General features: G+C 48.1%; 1 protein-coding gene and 1 long non-coding RNA gene across 2 annotated transcripts in view; one reads left to right on the plus strand and one right to left on the minus strand.

Annotated features, from left to right (window-relative positions):
- The window catches only part of LOC107183490, a 24,302-nt gene that overhangs the window by 1,523 nt on the left and 2,473 nt on the right, over nucleotides 1-20,306 (minus strand). The window contains exons 2-4 of the long non-coding RNA XR_001514284.1: nucleotides 18,249-18,250; nucleotides 10,788-10,844; nucleotides 9,974-10,135 (exon numbers count right to left, since the gene is read on the minus strand). This is a non-coding gene — a long non-coding RNA (uncharacterized LOC107183490). The remainder of the gene's footprint in view (nucleotides 1-9,973; nucleotides 10,136-10,787; nucleotides 10,845-18,248; nucleotides 18,251-20,306) is intronic.
- Nucleotides 2,836-18,867, plus strand: MYOZ3 (myozenin 3). The gene is made up of 6 exons (XM_015565618.1): nucleotides 2,836-4,434; nucleotides 5,991-6,052; nucleotides 11,100-11,254; nucleotides 12,382-12,511; nucleotides 12,941-13,103; nucleotides 16,006-18,867. Exons 2-6 carry the CDS (start codon nucleotides 5,992-5,994, stop codon nucleotides 16,172-16,174), a joined length of 678 nt encoding a protein of 225 aa, XP_015421104.1. The 5' UTR covers nucleotides 2,836-4,434; nucleotide 5,991; the 3' UTR covers nucleotides 16,175-18,867.

The following is a 20,306-nucleotide window of genomic DNA, read 5'->3' on the forward strand; positions in this document are numbered from 1 at the left end:
CCGCCGTCCGCACCGTCCAGGCCCTTCCCCTATCGCCGCTCGCCCACGGACTCCGATGTGTCCCTCGACTCTGAGGACTCCGGGGCGAAGTCGCCCGGCATCCTGGGCTACAACATCTGTCCCCGCGGGTGGAATGGGAGCCTGAGGCTCAAGCGTGGCAGCCTCCCCACCGAGGCCTCCTGCACCACCTAAAGCCTCCCCCTTCCCATCCCGGGAGCGCCGAGCTGGAAGAGATCTTGGCAGAGATCAACCTTGGGATATCTCAGCACCACATCCCCAAAGGGTCTGGCCCGTTTGGACAGCCCCAGAGATAAGGGGTTAAGGGCCAGAGCTCTGGGCGTGGAGTAGTGATCCAAGCTTGGGTTCTAGCTCTAACGATATGATTCAGTCTGAGAAGCCTAAAAGGAATCCTTGTGTGAACCTGGGAAAGACCCTTCCTCTGTCTGACCCTCAGCTTTTCCAATGAGGCTTTGGCCAAAGCAATCTCCAAAAGTCTAAATGCCCCCCCCCCACACACACACGCAAGCACGTGCACACACACACACACACACAGGCCCCCCAGCCTTGGAAGAGTTGATGCATTCCAGTGTTCCATACTCCCTCCCTTCCTGGCTCTCCTCTCTGGAGTCTGGCAAATGAGGGGTATGTTCAGAAGATCCTAGGCCTAAGTTCCCTGTCCAGGTCCTGGCTTGACCATCCTCCTTCCTGGCTCCAAGTCCCAGGCAGTAGCAGCTGTTTTCCATCCCTGCCCAGACAAGCTCTATTTTTACCATCGTGACCTTTAGTGAGGTCTCCCGGGCCAGCTCAAGGTGCCCCGCTCCTCTGGAGAAAAGAGGCAGGAAGATTCCTCCTCCCAGATCCCTCTTATACTTTTCTCCATCCCAGCTCAAACTGCCCAGGGCATCTTAACTGCAGCCCAAGAAGAGAGCTCTACCACAATGATTTCCCCCAGGCCCAGGACTTGGGCCTCTAGGAATGCTATTGGTGCCTCCAACCCGTCTATCCCTTCTAGGCCCTTTCATGGCAGCCCTTTCAAAGCTGAGCCCTTTCGGAGTTGACATGGAGCTCTCTGCTAGCCTGTGGCTTTACCTGATGGCCCTGAGTTTGAGGTTGACCATATGGAAAGAGGGAAGCAAAGATTTCCTTGTTATAGGATGTACGCAAGCAGTGGCCAGATGCACAGAAGATATTCTAGTAGAAAATGGATTGGCTCAGATGACCTGAGAGCTCTTCCAGTCCTGAAATGCATTCCACAGTAAGGGAAGGGAAGGAGAGTACTGGTGGAGAATTGGATGGGCAAAATTCAGGGGCAGGTGAGCTAGAAGTTAGACCAGAGCCAACCTATGTTTCTGGTTTCTTAGGAAGCACCCACTCTTCAGTTCCAGGCCCCAGGATCCATATCATACGCCGATGAATGGGCACTATCTATCTCCTTCCCATTGCACTCTGGCTAGCTAGTACACAGGACCCAGTGACCTTGGGGAGCCTGGTAGCAGGCTCTAGCATGTCCTTTAAATCCTGGTGGCTCTGACTCCAATTCCCAGAGGGACATGGGGAGGAATTGGCTAAGTTCCACAGTTTCCAGAGTTGGCTGTGATGCCCTCTAGAAGTTCAGAATATTTACTTTAGGATATTAAGTGCAGGGGTGCAGGTGGCGGTGGTGGTGTTAGAACTGGCTGAAGATCAGAGGTGTGTAGGTGAAAGGATACCAGGATGTTGCTAAAGATGAAGGATAGAGTGTGATTTTGGATTAGGGGTAGACTTACCCTAACCCAAACTCACTTGTTAGACCTGGAACCCTTAAATGAAGCTAAGAGAAGCTGAGGATCAGGATGTGACTGGGGTGCTTTGGAATAAAGAAGTGATCCCAGAGGGTTCCTAGGGTATAAGGATTGGGAACACAGGCTCTGTTGGTGGGAAGATGAGGGGGTCAATGATGAGTGACCACATTTACCAAAGTCTTCACCTGCTTCAGGGTCCCTTGTAACACAGAAGCCAAGCTAAGGCCTGTTTCAAAGAAGAGACATTATTAGGCCACTGGCTGAGGCAGTGGCATAGAACATCTACTTCTACCTGCATTTACACAAAGAGCCAGCAGGAGGCAGTCTTGGAAAGCTGCAGTTCTGTCTGGCTATTCCCTTGCTTCACTGCCTTCTCCCTATCTTCTCCTCTAACCCACTAGAGATTGCCTGTGTCCTGTCTCTTGTCTCCTATAGAATTCAGCTCTGGCCCTAAATAAATGCTTCCTGAATCCTTTTGCCTCCTGGGTCATTTTCGGCTGTGTCTAAAGCCCTTCTTTTCTCCCCAACCATGGGACAGTCCACGGGACTTAGGGTGGATGAGAATGTTTGATACACATGGGATGGGAGCTTGAGAAGTAACAACCATGAGGAGAGATAGGGAACAACATAAAAACTCCAGGCCATAGGAGATGTCACTGAGTTGAAGCCCTGGCTCTATGGTCTACTAGCTAGGTGACCCAGGGTAAACCCACTCCTTTTCTCTCTAGGCCTCAGCTTCCCTATCTGTGTAGAGTGAGCTGGGCGAGCGGATGTCTCAGGGTGGTATGGCCCAGGCCCTGACCACAAGGCAGTGTCACTGGAGTGTGCAGGGCCAAGCTGGGATAGGGCTCCGGGCTCCGGGCTGCTTCCTCAGAAGCAGGTCAGAGCTCCAGGCAAGAGCAGGAGGTAATGTTCAAGTCCAGACAATCCTAGTGAGAGCAGAACAAACCATTAGGAGTGCTCCTCTCCTGATGGGGGCATCCTTTGCCCGAAGAAGGGAGCTGTGGCCCCACTCCCAGGTGAGGCCATGCCTGCCCTAGGAACATTCCTCACCTTCCTATCTGGACGCTCAGGCCCTACAGAGGCTGAGCAGAGGAACCCAAGTGGAAGGAAGCCGTGCCCAGGCCGTCCACAGCAAAGTCCAGGCTCTTCCTAAGAAGGTTGTCAGAAATACATCCTTATAGACAGTGTCTGTCACACAGGTACAAATCTCCCTGCCCAGACCCTGTGCAACCTTGCTGCTCCCACCCTTCCATGGGAGTAGTTGGTATGCCTCTCCCCCAGTCTTTATTTTTAGCTGGAACCTTCCCTGAATGCAGTATCCCCCTGCCCAATCTGCTCCTCCTGTTACCTTCCTTAGTCATCTAAGCCAGACACCGGAGTGGCCCTCTCCTCACCTCCCACATTCAATCTCTCACAAGGACCTAGTGATTCCCCAAATACCTCTCAAATCCCTTTCCTCCTATGGATGCCCTCTGTCACTGCCCATTAAGCCACCCCATCCCTCCCCTGACCATAGTGAAGACCTGCCTCCAGTATGACCCCTTCCCTGCCCCCCCCCCCCATTTTCCATATGGCAGCCAGAGACATCTTTGGAAAAATGCCAATCTGACCACTCCATCCCACCACTTTAAACTCTTCACGGCTCTTTATAAAGCACACTTGCCTTTTGAAAAGCTTGCTGTGATCTGGCCCCTGCCCACCTGTCTGGCCTCATCTCTCAGCACTGCCCCACCCCCCAGTTCTGGCTCCACTTGCCGACCTCCTACCATCTTTATACATGACCCGGCCTCTGCCTGCAATTCCTGTGTCCTCTCTCTGCCCAGTGAACTCCCACTCAGCCTACAAGGCCCAGCTCAAATGTCTCTTCCTCTGGGAAGCCTTCCCCACCCCCAGGCTGAGCTGATGGCACCCTCCCCTGGGTCCTCCCAGAGCATTTCCCATGATGCGTCTCAAAGGCTTATTTACGGGCCTGACTTGGGCCTGACTTGGGCCTGGCTGATGCATCCATGAGCACGGAATCCTGCCTTAGTTATTTACAGTCCATAGAGGCTCAGAGAATGTGAGAAGGTGGAGGGAGAGAAGAAGGAGGCAGAAAGAAGAAGAGAAGACAGGAAAGAAAGAATAAGTCAAACAAAGATACTGAAGGACAATTCATCCATCCACCCATCCACCTACCTATCCATCCATCCATCCATGCATCCATGCATCCATCCATCCAACAAATATCTATGGTCATCCTATCAGGCTCCATTCTAGGCACTAAGGATACAATCAGCAAGCTCAAGTGACCGGTGACTGACTCTCAGCATTTCCAGGTGACTTTGGTGTGTGCATATGAACGTCTGTGTGTTCGTGTGTGCAAAGCCTTCTGTCGGCAAGGGCCTGCTGCTGGGGCACCTGTCTTCCCTGGGGCCTGGTGCATTTAGCATCTGTCCCTGGATCCTGTTGCAGCCCGAAATAAGGCTGTGAGCCACAACAAGGCAGGAACAATTCTCGTCAGCTGAAGCCAGAGCTGGCTGCAGGGCACACTCAGCTCTCTGACTGCCCGACGGCTGCACGGACGCTGACCACCCAACTCTCAGCTCCCCGACAGAGGTGTTAATCTTGAGGGTCTGATATTCTTTCTGCCCACGGTGGTCCCAGCGCTCAGGTACCAGGATCCTAGGGGAATTTGAGGAGCTGTGGGGAGTGGGTGGAGGAGATGAGCCAATTCCCAGAGCCCCTTCCTGTCCAAGAAGGGGAAGGGACTGCAGAGTCTGGGGAGTGTGGGGCCTCGTCGAAGCCTGAATCCTGAGTTGGGAAGGGAGGGATTCTAAGCCTAGGTTACTCTAGGTTAAATGGGGAAAGGGTGGCTAGGATTCATGGTGGGGGTTAGCTAATGGCTCTGCTCAGGATTCCAAGATTTTTAGGGAGTAGGGTGCCTGTCTGGAAAATGAGGGGCCTTTCCCAATGTCTGTGAATTTCTGAAAAGGGGCTGATTATCGAGAAACAGGTCTGTGGACTGTGGTGTCCTCAGGGGTCACAGCCGGAGCTCTCTCAATCATCTCATGACCCTCACCCAAATGCATGCAGACGTGCTCATGTTTGCATCATTTTAGGGGGCTCATGGATGCTTTTGAAGCCCATCCATGGATCTCCATGATCTAGCCCAACCCTTTATGTTACAGAGAGGGAAACTGAGTCACAGAGCTGGAGAGCAACTTGCTCACAGTTATAGAGGGAGTCAGAGACACCGATTAGCTGCCAAGCCACCCAGCTCGGTGCCCACTGACCTAGGCTGGGAGTGAGTGTCGGGGTACAGATGGTAGGAAGGAATACAGAAAAATCTGGAAAAAAGCAGAGGTGTGTAACAGGGGTGTGTAATCTGTCGGAGGTTCAAAGGATCTGCCTCCTCTTTTGGGGGGCAAGTTTGGGGATTTGGACTTGGGGCCTGCAGGGGTTTAGGGGAGGTTCTGAACCTCATTTTATTTGCAAATTTCCTAGAAAGTGTCATGAGATACAAATGGGGGGGGTGGAGGAGGAGAAAGAGAAGGGTGAGAAAGAAGAGAGCACCATGGGGTACTAGACTTATTGGGGTGATCACTTCGTAAGTTGTATAACTATCTAATCACTATGCCATACACCTAAAACTTATATAATGTTGTGTGTCAACTGTAATTTTAAAATAAAAACATTATTAAAATAAAAGGGAGCATCATGAAAGTCAGTTCTGGGGTGAGGGTATAGGAGGGGATGATGGTTTTCTCAGCTTCCTTGGACCAGCCTGTGACCTCAAGTCTTAGGGCCAAGTACTAGGGAAAGTAAGGGAGGGCCAGCCTTGCAGACCCCAGCGTCACCCATGCCCATCCACCTATACCCCTTCTCCCCGATGTAAACCTCCAACTTCCTTCAGCCACTGATCAGAGCTCACCTACATCAGTGGATGAAAACAGTTTGAGACCCCCACCTCCCACCCGTAATGTCCCAGAGTTTACCCCCTAAAGAGAGAGTGCCCCTCTAGCTGCACGGAAGCACTGAGCATCTCCCTCACTCCCCCTGGACTCAGCCTCCTCCTCTGTATGTAGAGACCCCAAAGGCCCACCCAGCTCAGACAGCCCTTGCTTGAGACCTTGGGGTGGGCTGGAGTTGAATGGGCCAGGGACTTGAAGGAGGCCTGGGAGGGCAATGGAGGCGGCCTGGCCCATGTGTGGATCATCTCATCTACAGGATGATCCCCAAGGAGCAGAAGGAGCCAGTGATGGCTGCCATGGGGGACCAAGCTGGACCAGGTAAGGTGGACCCAGCCTGTGTGCATTCCGCAGACCCCATCCTTTTTTGGTCCCAGATTGCAGTCACTCGGGTCTGCTGGCCCCAGCCCTATAAAAACAGGTGTGAGTTCCAGGCCAGCCCCAAGGGAGTGCCTGTGGAATCTGCCACCTGGGCTGGAAGCTCCCCAAAGCATTGGGAAGGGCGTTGCCCTGCTGTCCTCACACCCAGAAGCTGCAGTTGTGTGCCCTAGACCAAGCCTGGCCCCAGCTAAGTCCTTGCCTCAGTCTCAAATGGAACTCGGCGGGCTCTGATCCCAGACCCAGCCTTAACTGCAGCCCCACACTCCCCACACGCTTGTCCTTGCTTGTTGAAACTGCGTCTCACCGAGTCCCCATGGCAAGAGACAGGGGTTGGGGGGAAAGTGGGCAGGTGGCAAGAACAAGCTACCCAGTTGGACTCAAACAATTTCACTTAAAAACCGACTCATCCTAATGCATAAACCATCTAAAATACACGTTTATCAACTTTATAAGACTTCTCAGAACTCTTGGCAAAATTTGGAATCCATTTACTTGGCCTACTTTAGAGCATTTCAAGAATTTAAAATAAGCAAATTCAACTAAGTCAGGCCTCTCAAACTTTCATGTCAACCACAGTGACATGGTGTTGGTTAAAATGCAGATTGCCAGCATCCACCCCAGGGGTTCTGACTCAGTGGACCTGGGGAGGGGGCCATGCATTGCCTTTTAGACCAGCACCTGTGTTATTCCAACACAGATGGACAGTGAGCCGAGCTCTGATAAACCCTAGCCTAAGACCACTGCTAGGTTTTGCCTAAGAAGTATTTAAGCATATGTGAGTCGTCCTCTTAACCTGTTTTATGTGTTCTTGCCTCCTTTTGTGTGAGTCAAGTTTTTTCTTTTATTCCATGATTTCATGTGCTGAAACACACAAACTTTGGGAAGTGTTGGTTGGTGCTCTAACCAGAAGAATAGGGCCATGCATTCTCTCTTCTAAGCAATTAATTTGATCCCAAAATATTGGCACATATCATTTATGCAAGACTGGAAATATGTAAAATGTTGACTATTGCTAGGTTATTACTTAAAGACAATTTTGAAACTAAAGAAAAATATAAAGTAAAAAAACAAAACCAAAACTACCTCATGGTGTTGCTACCAAAAGACACCCATTGCAGAGTAAGAATAATGAAAATACCATTACTGTGTGCTTACCATGTGTCAGATACTGTGCTAAGAGCTTTGATGCTTTATGTTACATAACCTCCACAACAACTCTGTCAATTAGACATTATTATCGCCATTTAGCAGATGAGAAACTGAGGCCCAGAGGAGCTAGGTGGTCACACATCCTAGCAGGTGATATAATCGCGTTTTCACTTCAGATCTGCTTCTTTACTATATGGTTATACAAATAATACATCTATACATGTACAAGCCTAAATGACTGGCCGACTGGCTGGTAGCTATGACACACACTGACTACCAGGGGGCAGATGCTCAACGCAGGAGCTGCTGAGTTGAGGTGACTTGGCAGCTGTGGTTCTCAGGTGATGCACGGAACCAGAGAGGAGGGAGCCCGATTCTGGGCTGTGTCACCCGAGAACCACCTCTCACAATCTGGGACCCCTCGGGGGATGTCAGGGAGCCAATTTTGGCCTGATCCCCGCAGGCCAGGCTGAGGGACCCCACTGGTGCACACATCCATGCACCAGGCCTCTAGTCATTTTAGAAAATATTCAGACAAAACAGACATGAAGGACTTTGAAAGTGAAAGTTCCTTCTAGTAGAACCATTTGGAGATAACCAATGTTCTAATATTTGTGTCAATCCTTTTTCTGTTCATATATAAACATGTTTATATAAGTGCAAAAACATACACGTGGGCTAAAGACTGTGTTCTTCAACTTAAATTTCTTTTCACTTAGCAGCATACCACAGACTCCTTTCCATCCTCACCACCTTACCACCTCCCCCTGCTTCCCTAGCATGTCATATGTTATATATATGTATACTCATACAAACCTTCAAATGGTGTCATGAAGGCTCGTCTCAGGGTGGAACCCTTAGGAGCAGAGCCTGAGGATTCTAGAGCAAGTGACTTATTGAGGTTGCACTCTCAGGAGAAGGGAAGTGAAGTAGGACAGGGCAGGGGAAATTGCTGAGCAAGGATGTGGGCTCAGCTGTAGCCCAGATTCAGTCTGACCCTGGGGGTGCCACAGAATTCACCCCATCTTCAGCAAGGACCATGACCCTTTCTGCTCACCTGGGCAGTTCTCTGCAGAAGGTGGCAGTTGTGGGCTGTCAACCACTGATAAAGGGCACCTTGGCAGCATCCACCACAGACTGATCCCAGGTTTTGTAATTTGAAACCTCACTGTAATAAACATTCTTGTACTTATATCTTTGGGCATGTTTACTCCATTTTTCTCCCCAAGAATGAATTGCTTAGTCAAATAGGTTTTGGTCTGTAGCTTTTTTTCTTTTTTTAAAAAATATTAAGCTCTGTTTGTCTGGATAATATTTGAGAATATAATGCCAAGAGACTTTTTGTTATGTATTTGTTTTTTATGTTTTTGTTTCTTTCCTTTTTTGTATTTTTAAGTGTGCAATACATTTTCTTGTTTTTTAAAAAAATAACAGTGCAAAACAATTACAATTTCTAGCCCTCCATCTTCCTATGTCCCATAAGTCATCACTGCTAATATTAGGCATGTTCCTTGCAGATTTTTCAATGCATGTATGAACATATATTTATTTTTTTAAATATACAAGTGGGACCTTAGAATATAAATTCTTCTGAAACGTGCTTTCTCCCCTTCTAACCTACAGCGGATTTCTTTATGCCCCTAACATGTAGAAGGTGCTCTCTCTATATCTGCTGAACGAATGAAAAAAATATCAACCTCCTTTTTAAAAAGGCTCTGTAGGAGTCCTTTGAATGGAATGAGTCACAGCCCCTGACTGGACTCAGTACTGCCTGGTGACCACGTCCATCTCCCCGGCCTGTTCACCCACCCATGCTACTCTCAGACAACTTTGGCAACCTCTCTCCTCAACCCTCCAATGCCTCCTCCCCCATCTTTTTTCTCAGTTAATGACCTTCTTATTTCACTGAGAAAAGTGAAGTCACCAGAAGAGAACATCTGCAAGCTGCCCCCTCACAGCTGTTCATTGCTTGGCCTTATGTCCACGTTCTCAGTTTTCCTTCCTGATGTGATAGATGAACTCTCCTTGCCAGTCTGAAGCCAACCCTTCTAGTTGGGCACTGGATGCCCTCCCTCCTTCTCTCTTACTCAAGGACAGATATTTCTTCAGTAATTCTCCACTCTCTCATTGCACTGTCAAATTTTCCCATCAGCTAACAAACATGCTATTATTTCTCCCTCTTTAGAAACAAACAAATAAACAAGCAACCCCTCCTGATTGCACAGCTGCCTTCACCATGGTCTAGAGCAGTGGTCGCTAACCGGTGGTCCGTGAGGTCGGAAAGGTTGGCGACTGCTGGTCTAGAGCACAGCTCCTCAAAGCAGTTGTCTCTATTTTCTTCCCCTTCTCTTCTTCTAACATTTTACCAAGCCAATTTCCAAACACACATAAAAGGAGAGTGCAAATCCCTATGGCCCTCCTTTCATTCCTGGAATCCAAAGCAAATCCCAAAGAGTATGTCATCTCATGCTCTAAATACTTCCGAATGCATAAAAATCATAAAAATGATTTCCTTACACACCACAAAGTTATCAGCACACAAAACAAAATTAGCAATACTGTCTAATAGCCAGTCTTAGTCAACTTTCTCCAATCTTCTACTTTGTTATAATGAGGATTCAAATAAGGGCCATTGTTTCTATTTGGTTGCTATGTCCCTTAAATCTCCTTTCATCTAAAACAACCCCCACTTATTTTTCCCATGTCACTCACTCTTTTGAAGAAACCAGGCCAGTTGCCCTGTAGAATGAATGTTCCACGTCCTAGATTTGGCTCATTGCTTCCTCGTGGTGTGGCCCAACGGTTCCTCTGTCCATTTTCTCTTGAACCCTCTCCAATAAGGCTTTGACACCCAATACTTCCCAGCAACTGCTTCTGTGAAGATCACCAATAGTAATGGCACATTACTAAATATCATCGTCAATTTAGCCCTCATCTTACTTGACACATCAGCAGCATCTGACTCTGTTGTTCAGCCCATCTTCCTTGAAATGCTTTAATCATTTGGTTTCCAGGACACCATGCTCTAGATTTCCTCCTGCTTCACTGGGCGCTCCTCCCGGGCTCCAGGGCTGTGTCATTCCTCCGTCTAAATGTTGGAGCCCCAGGCTATAAACTGGCTATTGTCTCAACTATAAGAGGAGAAATAACTGTGATGTTCTTCATTGAAAACATCACACTTATTTCTCTTCTTATGCCCTAATCTTTATCTCAGGCCAGTTACCTCCCATGAACTCGAGTCTCTCCACATGGATACATACAAGTCTCTTTAAACCTTATATGCCCAATTTTGAAGAAATTAGGGGACCTTAAATATGGAATAAACATTATATAGAACAGAAATTTGCTCACTTGGAAAGGTGGAGATCTTCAACTGAATTCCCAACTCTCCCCACAGTTTCTCCTCCTCCAGACCTTCCACATCTCAGGGAGTGGCCGCTCCAACCTTCCAGTAACTCAGGCCAGAAAGCCTGCTGTCGCCCTCCACTCTCCCCTCTCTCTTTCGTATCCCTTACCCAGGGCTTACCTTTAAAGACACCGAGGACCTGGCCATTTCTCACTACCTCCACCGCTGTGGGCAAAGCTGCACAGGAAATCCATGGAATAAGTAAATACAAATGGCCAAAGGGCATCTGAAACGATGCTCATTTCACTGTTAGACACATGCAAATTAAACTCTGAGGTGTCATCTCTGCCCACCAGGTGGACAGAGTCCACTGAATGATGGCACTCAGTGTTGGCAAGTGTGGGGAGAAGCCGGCATTCTCACACACCACGGACAGTGCCCTGAGGAGATCTCCTTAGAAGTGTCTCTGAGTGGCCTGGCCTCTCCCTGCAGCCCCTTTGCTGGACCTGGGCAAGAAGCTGAGCATGCCCCAGGACTTAATGATGGAGGAGCTATCGCTACCCAACAACCGAGGATCCCTCCTCTTCCAGAAGAGACAGCGCCGTGTGCAGAAATTCACCTTTGAGCTTGCTGCTAGCCAGCGGGAGGTAAGACCCCATTGTGCTCATAGGGAAACTGAGGCCCAAAGAGGCCAGTGGTTTGCCAAAAACCAAAGAGTCAGGTGAGGACCTCTGGCACCTGGGCAGGCCCTCAAGCTCCAGCTAGAGAGGGCTGTGACATTCCCATCAGACTGACTCCCTGGCCTTGCTGTGTGAGCCTAGAAGTTTTGTCTTCAATGCACATCTCTCTCCCAAGACAAAATATAACATGGAGTGGGTAGGGGGAGCTGCAGAGTGAAGGGGCTCCAGCTCCTACCAATAGTGCTGAAGAATAGTCATGTGTGCTGGGCTGAATTTGCAGCAAGCTAAATTTAGATTCGACCTGATCTAAGATGGAAAACACAGAATGCCCCTTTCTCTGCTTCCCACTGGAAGAAGGACAAGACCGCAGACCAGTCGGCTGGTAGAGAAAGGAGGCGGGGATGCTTATCCTCAGGCTTCCAAAAGGCAGCAGGCAGTTTCGGCCACCCTAATGAACGCAGGGGCATCTCATCCGTACTCCGCCCAATTTCTGGATGAGACAGGAGGCAACTGAGTTTTATGGCAGAACAATGAAGATAACAAACACTTACCTTTGCTATGTATCTAAAACACAGGTAGCTAAGAACTTAAATGTTATCAGCTCATTTTTCGCTCAAGAAGTGAGATTATCATCATCTCCATTTCACAGAGAGGGAAACTGAGGTTCAGGGAGGTGATTTGCCCAGGGTTAATATTATAGTAGCAACTATATACAAAGTATCTCTCTGTCCTGGGCACTGGGTTTAGGGCACTGCACAATTCACTCATAACCCCCCCCCAAATTAATCTTATTTAATAAGGTGGGAGAAAAAATTGCCTGGCTGAGGTGGCTCAGTGCTTCAGCATCAACCCATGAACCCCCCGCCACCCCCAACATCTCCAGGAGGTAGATGCTAGGATTATGTGCCCCTCTTTTTTGTGGAGGGTGATCCCTGGCCCACCCCTCACCCCCACTCCCAGACGGTGGCTGGAAGAGCACCTAGGGGACTGTGACTTGGAACAGCAGAACCAGGGACAGTGAGTGTGAAAGGAGATCCCACAAGAGGGGACGCTGGGTGATGGGGTCTGCAATATCAAGGCTATCCATTGCCCAGGTTGCCAACAGCCTGGAGTTGCAGAACTGCCACTCAGAGCTCCACATCTTCCCAGCCGGGGACCCTGAGGATGCCCAGCCTGAAGCTTCCCGGGTGAAGCGTGCCCCTAGCCCCAGCGCCCTGGCACCAGGTGAGTGGCCTCCCCAATCTGGACCAAAGAGGAAGGGCAGGGTTATGGGGTAGGAATGAGAGTGTGGGCACACTGCTCCATGGTGGAGCAGGAAGAGAGCCCAGAGCATCTAGTCCACCCCCTTCCCTATCCAAACACACACCCCCCTCCATGGACCTAACCCAAGAGGAGCAGCAACGCAACCCAGGTCACACAGCAAGTCAAGATTAGAAGCTGAACCTCAAATGGTAATTCCCCTACTCCAATCCTCCTTGTTCCTAGGGATGGGGAAGGTTACCTTTTGAGGGAACAACTTTTGGCATCACCCTCCCTGCCACACCCCATATACACTCCCCTTTCCCACCTTTGGTCTTCCCTCCCCCAACCCCTTTCTGAGGTGGGTGTGGGTGTGGGGCCCAGGGAGAACCCACATGCCCTGCTCACCTCCAGGCTATGCCGAGCCACTCAAGAGCATCCCGCCAGAGAAGTTCAACCACACGGTCATCCCCAAGGGCTACCACTGCCCGTGGCAGGAGTTTGTCAGCTACCGGGACTACCAGAGCAATGGCCGAAGTCACACCCCCAGCCCTGCACAGTATCGGAATTTCAACAAGTAAGGCAGGGTGGGCAGCTTAGGGAGAGAGCGGGAGGGTGCACAGGTGCCAATCATAACCACAGCAGTAGCTGAATTTCCTGAGCACTTTCTACATGCCAGGCTGTATCTGAACATGTCATAAACATTTATTGAGCTCTTGGCCTCAGCACATAGTAGGTCCTCAATAAATGTACAGGGACTGTGCCACACATCTCATTGGATCCTCCCCACAACAGGGTGAGGCTGGTGCTACAGTTTTCCCGATTCTGCCTGTGAAGAGACCTGTTCAGAAATATCAGCAACCTGCCCAAAGTCCCAAAACAAGAACGCGCAGGGCAGGGCTGGGGTCCAAGTCTGGGCTGTCTGACTCCAGAGCTTCGTTTCTTGTTGTCCATCACTACTGTGTGCCCCCTCTTTGATGCTCATAGAGGTATGCGTCCTTCCTGGGTGGGACCCCCAGATCTCACCCGTCCTAGATAGCGCAGCCTGTTCCTCATTGTCATCAATGCCTAGGAAGTGGCTTTGAGGCTGCACCAAAGCAGGGAGTAGCAGTGAGACGAATACTGGAGATGAGGGTCACAGAGGAGTGGTTTATACTGTTTACAGCATGGGGCCTCAATGTGGGCTTAAATGCAGATTCCTTACCTGACTGTGTGACCGTGGGAAAGTGACTTAACCTCTCTGAGCCTCCATTTCCCTATCTGTAAAATGAGACTATTATTGTACCTACTTCATAAGATTGTTGTGAGGATCACATAAGAAGCCATAGCCAAAGTTTCTGGCAAGCAATAAGCTCTCAATAAACAAGAGCTGCTATTATTATCATTATTATTTACAGGTTGAAATGCTAGTTGGAAAAGCTAATGGGGAATAAAAGGATATATTTAACATTCTGCCCTGAGGGCTCAGAAGCAAATCACAGGGATCAAGACAGGAGCTTGGCACTGGAGGAAGACCTTGGGCTGGGGGATAGATTTCAATTGCAATTGGCTTCCTCAGACTGATGCTATTTCTGAAAAATGCTCCTCTGGCTTGGACCACAGTAAGTGTGAAAGTGGAGGGTCCGTGGAGAGGAGGCCACAGTCCAGCTCTTCTGGCATCTGCTCAGACCACACGTGGAGACTATGTCTGTCTCACAAAAATTGATGGGTGGCGCCAGGGCCTGGAGACCAGGCCCCCTGAGGAAGAGCTGAAGGAACTGGGGGTGATGAGCTTTGAGAGGAGACTGCTGAGGCGGCATGTGACTGCCCTCAAAGTCAGGGAGGGCCTTGATGGAAAGAATTAAACCCAACGGGTGTTGTGTGTGCCATGAGCCATTGGCAGATGTTCTGGGGTCTCTCGCCAGCCAGGCCTGTGCTCTCTCACCTCCTGGGGCCGTCAGACCCTGCCTGCCCAGCTATTTAAAACCCTCAGCAGACATTCAGTCCTGACGGCCAGCTTCCAGGCGGGCCAGCTCAGGTTGCAGCCCCATCCATCTAAACCTCGGGTATGACAGACAGGCACATTCTCACCAGCAGAAGGGTCTTAGGGAGCCCTGAACCTAGATCCTTCTGGGGCAGAAGGGCCAACTGAGGCAGACTGAGGAGGAACAGCTGTGTTGGTGGCCAAGCTGTGCTCAGGAGCCAGGTCTCTGGGCTCCTAGTCAAGGGTCCAATTGTGAGGCTTGCCTTGGCTTGGAAACATCCCAGCCTGTCCCTAGGGGGCCTGGCTGTTGCTGCCACAGCTGGGGTAGTCCAAGCAGAAACCCTGTCTCGGCTGGAACCCAGGCCCTGGCCCAAGTTTTGCCTTTCCACCCCAGGGGCAAGCACCTTCCTCTTCCCATTGGGCCCAGCTTGTGGAGAAAACAGCACATGATCAATGCTTTTTATTTCTCTTAAAATTAAAGAATAGTTTTAAAGTCACATACTTACATTCTCTTAAAAACAAACTAACTATGCAACTACAAAAGAAGGGTTTCTTTGTCCTCAATCCCAGTTTCCTTTCCAAAGGTAACACTGTTGTCAGGTTGGTGTGTAAGTTTTCAGAACATTTTCTAAGAGCAGCCACATACCTATAGGGGATATAGCATTGTTTTGTGTGTATACATGTGTTTTAATACTTTGCATCTTTTTGTAACTTGCTTGCTTTTTTCACTCAACATGACGCTTTTAAAATCTACCCTACTTTATATTGATCTTTTCGTTCCTTTTGAGCTACTGTATAATATTCCATCATGTGACTACATTACTGCTGTTGTGTCCGTTCCTCTGCCAATGGCCCTGGGTTGTTTCTGGCTTGTCACCAATCCCTGCTCGTATCTGCTTCCTTGTGCGCATGTGCGTGCGCTTCCAGAAGCCATATGCTTACAGGTAGAGCTGCTGGATGGCAGAATTTGCATATTTTCAGATTAAAATGATCCTGCTAAACTATCCTCCTAGGGAGCGGCACCAGTGTGCCCTCCACACAGTAGTATATGAGTGAAGCTCTGCCCCGTTATCCAATCATTTCTTCTTGCCAGTCTTATGGTTAGAAACGCAGGTCTGTTGTAATCTGCACTTCCCTGATTCTCAATGCTCTTTCTCGTCCTCCCCTTTTACTTCAGTTTGTGGCATGTTTCTCTGAGGGGAGATGAAAAGACAAAGGAAACACCCTGTTCCAACTCTGCTGCCTTCTGGAGCTTGCTTATGGGGAACCTAGAGTTCTGCTTAGGACAAGCCAATCCCAACTCTGAAAACTTGGCTCCAATTTCTAAGCAACAAGCCATCCCAACTAGGGGCAGAGCTAGAGAAACCTGTTAAAGGCAGTGCAAAACCTTGCTGTACGGAAGGGAAAACTGAGTCCTGGAGAGAGGCAGGGAGAGGCCCCACATAGACCCACATGTCAGTGTGCTGCCATCTTGTTCCTTCCCAGCCCACCTCTCCTGCTGCTCTTCTTCCCCTAGGACCCCCGTGCCGTTTGGAGGACCCCTGGTGGGGGAGACCACATCCAGAACAAGCACCCCCTTCCTCCCAGAGCTCACCAGTGGCTTGGAACTCCTCCGCCTCAGACCCAACTTCAACAGAGTGGCCCAGGGCTGGGTCCGCAACCTCCCAGAGTCTGAGGACCTGTAGCTCCAGCCTTCAGTCCCCGGTCTCAGAGTCTGGGGAATACCAGGAGCCAAGATTTGTGGACTGCACTTCACAGTTTACAAAGGGCCTTCACACACAAAACCTATTGCAAATGGCCTCAAAGGTCACAAAGTTCGGTAGTTCACAGTTAATGGGGTTTAGAAAGTTTTTCCTTTTACTGAGATGCAGTTGTCTTTATTCATGCTCTAACATTTACTAAGCACCTACTATGTGCTAGACATTGTGACAGCTCCATGCAGAGGAGTCTGGTCCCTGACCTAGAGTAGGAAAGGATAGTAGGGAAGACAGAATTGTAAAGCAGTAAATTATCTTAATTTTTCCTAAAGCACCTGAAAAACAAAATGTAGTGAGGCAGGGGAGGGCATCTAGAACTCTGGGTGTATGTGTAGGGGGAGGGAGGTCAATTACAGGAGATTTGAACAGGGCTTCAGAGGAAGAGGAAGAGTCGATGAAGGGCAGAGGGTGTGACTCCAGGGGAGGCGCTCTTGGCCAGCGGACCAGGGTAAGCTGGAAAGGTGGAGACTTGCCACAGGGCAGGGAGTTCCGGAGCTGGGAGAGGGCTATGTTTAAGCAGTCGGTGACTCCTTGGAACAGTGGTCGCCAACTGGTGGTCTGCGAGGTCCAAAAGGTTGGTGACTGCTGGTTTAAGGAAACCTTTGGAACAGTGTCGCCAACCGATGGTCCGTGGACCACTGGTGGTCCGTGAGGTCCGAAAGGTTGGTGACCGCTGCCTTAGAAGGCCAGGTTGGGGTAAGCTGCAGTAAGAAAATGGGGAAGGTTCTTATGCTGGGGAGTCAGGGGTCTCAGTGGGCACAGATTGGAATCAGGAAGCCTTCCAGGAGCAAGGCCTGAACTAGGGAGGTGGCCACGGGGATGGGAAGAAGGGACACCTCCCTGGGCACCTTGCAGGACAGGTGCAAAGTGGAGTACCTGTAAAGACTCCTTCCCACTTCCTTCTGCTCACCACTCTGAGCAGGCTTTGGGTAGGTCTTGCCTAGTTTCCTATAGGAGTCATTCAGGGCTCTACTCTGGCTCACTAGGAAAAGGAGAGAAAGGAATGCCTTAGTTCAAGTGGTAATGAGAATGTGGTGATTACGATGGCAGATTTTTATTGGATGCCTCAGTGCTTCAGCTGCTGGGAGATTCTCTATACATCTAATTTCTACAATTCAGTAGTACAACCCAACCCTACCCTAAAAAAAAAGTATTGTCCCATTTTACAGATGTGAATATCCAGGCTCAAAAGGAGAAAAGGGCTTGTCCAGGGACAGAGCCAAAATTGATACTGTCCTATTCCAGTGGATGTCTTTTTGTACTGGGTGGCCAACCCATTGCCTGCTCACTCTGGAATCACCTCTTAATAGTGCCCTGCCTTAGAGTTTAGAGGTTAAGAGTGCAGGCTGGGAAGTCAGACTGAATGGGATGGTTGTAATTGCCACTTCCAGCCATTTCTCCCCTGTGGGCCTGTTTCTCACCTGTAAGATGAGGACAAGAATAGTAGCCCCTGTAAGGGATTGTTGCGAGCACAATGGTGGACACATACATAATGAGCGCTAGATCATTAGCCTTCATGCAACTACTGCTCTGAACTGAAGAGATGATCTTGCAGTAGATAAAGCTTGAGAAGCAGGCCTAGGATGAGACTGGAGATCAGTAGAGCTGAAGCCTGAAGAGAAGGAAGCCTCTGATCACTGCAGGGCTCCCTTGACCCATGAATCACCTCTTCCCCTTGCTTCCACCCGCCTCTTCCCCGACCCCATTTCTCTTGAGATGAGAAGGCCAGGAATCCATCTGGTTCCCAGGGCATGTGGGATAGCAGTTACCTTTTCCTTCTGCTCTGGACTTTCCCTGTGTCCCACACAGTCTCAAGGGGCAGCAGCCTGACTCTTAGAATTGTTTGCAATCAATGTGTCTTGAATTTGGGCACTGCTGTTTAAAGCCATGTTTCCGTGTGCTGAAAACCAACCATTAAAGTGTCCTAAACAAAGAAGAGCATTTCGACCACCTTAGGTTGGCTCTGCCGTGCTCTGGAGGGGAATGGCAGCCACCACAGCACAGCTGACAAGAGCCTGATGGGGAGCCTGCTACACCCAAAGCAAATCCTCATTCCTTCCTTCTTTCGTTAATATGACTTTCACTGATGTTGTTTAAAAAAAAAGAAAGAATTCTTACTGTAAAGATTTATATACAAACAAATAAAGGAAAAAGTAAAATGTGAAGGTATCTGCCCACATAGCTCCTCCCCTTCAACACAGACCTTCCCGCATTCGTGCACTCTGCCCCATTCCCACATACCATAGGTAACCACTGGTAGCAGCTTGGTGCTTCTAGAATTCTAGGATTATTTGAAGAGATAAATATGTACAGTGTATAGCTGCGTAAGTGCAAAGACATGTTTTTGTTTTCATGGGATCATACTGTATTATATTGTATTTTGCTTCTTTATTCAACAATAAGTAAAATGTGGATCCTGAAAAAGCCATGTCATTAACCTTTCATGTAATTTAAGGGCCCCAAACCCTTCATATAAAACTCTATGCTTTTGCCTGTTTTGTTCTTTATGTAAATGAAATCATAGTGAGATGGAAATGAAAAGGACCGAGAACAGCCAAAGCATTGGGAACCTGACATTAGACATAGTAGCCCTGAACATGAATGAACTACAGTTCCATGCAGCAATACAGAGGCATCTCAGAAGGTTGCGTTGGTGGTATAGTGGTGAGCATAGCTGCCTTCCAAAGGCATCTCAGAAACAAAGTAGTAAGCAAAGGGAGACAGGTCGATATGCATATGTTCAGTGATGCAAGGCAGTGTTAAATAAAGTCAGGGTAGTGGTAACTTTGGGGGAAAGAAAGGGTTGTGCTTGTAAGAGGACAAACTTCTGGGAGAGGTGGACATTTTCTATTTCTGTGATTGTGACACAGACGTTGATTGACTTTAAAATACTTAATTTAGTTGTAAATTTGTGTTTTATGCACTTTTCATATGTTATATTTTACTAAAATAATCCCTCCTTTTAAAAAAGTTACTAGATTAGTAGCAGATTAGATGAACATGAAGAATTAGTGAACTAAAATCAGCATTGGATATACTTGAAGAATTGCAAATCCCCACAATGGGATGAAATGGACAAATTCTTAGAAAAATACAATCTCCCAAATCAAATCAGGAAGAATCAGAAAACCTGAATAGGCCATTAACAACTGATGAAATAGAAGCAATAATCAAAAAAGTCCCAGCAAACAAAAGCCCTGGTCTGGATGCATTCACAGAGGAGTTTTACCAAACATTCAAAGAAGAACTAACACCTATCCTCCTCAAACTATTCCAAAAAATCTAAGAGGGGGGAACACTTCCAAGCTTTTTATGAAGCCAGCATTATCCTACTTTCAAAACCAGATAAAAACACTACACAAAGAAAGAGAATTACAGGCCAATATCCCTGATGAACATAGATGCTAAAATCCTCAACAAAATATTAGCAAATTGGATCCAGCAATATATTAAAAAGATCGTACACCAAGACCAAAGGGGATTTATTCCAGGATGCAAGGCTGGTACAATATTCGAAAATCAATAAATGTGATACATCACATGAACAAACTGAAAGACAAAAATCACATGATCATATCAATAGATGCAAAAAAAGCATTCGACAAAATCCCAATGACATGATATTATATATAGAAAACCCCAAAGACTCCACCAAAAAACTACTAGATTTAAGAAATGAACTTGCCAATGTAGCAGGATACAAAATCAACACCCAAAAATTGATAGTTTTTTTTATATACCAATAATGAATTCTCAGAAAGAGAAGCTAAACAAACAATCCCATTTACCATTGCAAAAAAAACAACAACATTAAGATACTTAGAAATAAACTTAACCAAGGAGGTAAAAGACTTGTACTTGAAAAACTACACGACTTTGTTGAAAAAGAGATAGAGGAAGATATAAACAAGTGTAAGAATATATGGTGTTCATGGACTGGTAGAATTGAAATCATTAAAGTATCCATACTACCCAACGCAATCTACAGATTATATGTAATCCCCATTAAAATACCAACAACATATTTGCTAGAACAAATACTCCAAAAATTTATATGGAA

Source organism: Myotis davidii, unplaced genomic scaffold, assembly GCF_000327345.1.
Source record: "Myotis davidii unplaced genomic scaffold, ASM32734v1 scaffold18, whole genome shotgun sequence".
In the NCBI taxonomy this organism is placed as follows: Eukaryota; Metazoa; Chordata; class Mammalia; order Chiroptera; family Vespertilionidae; genus Myotis; species Myotis davidii.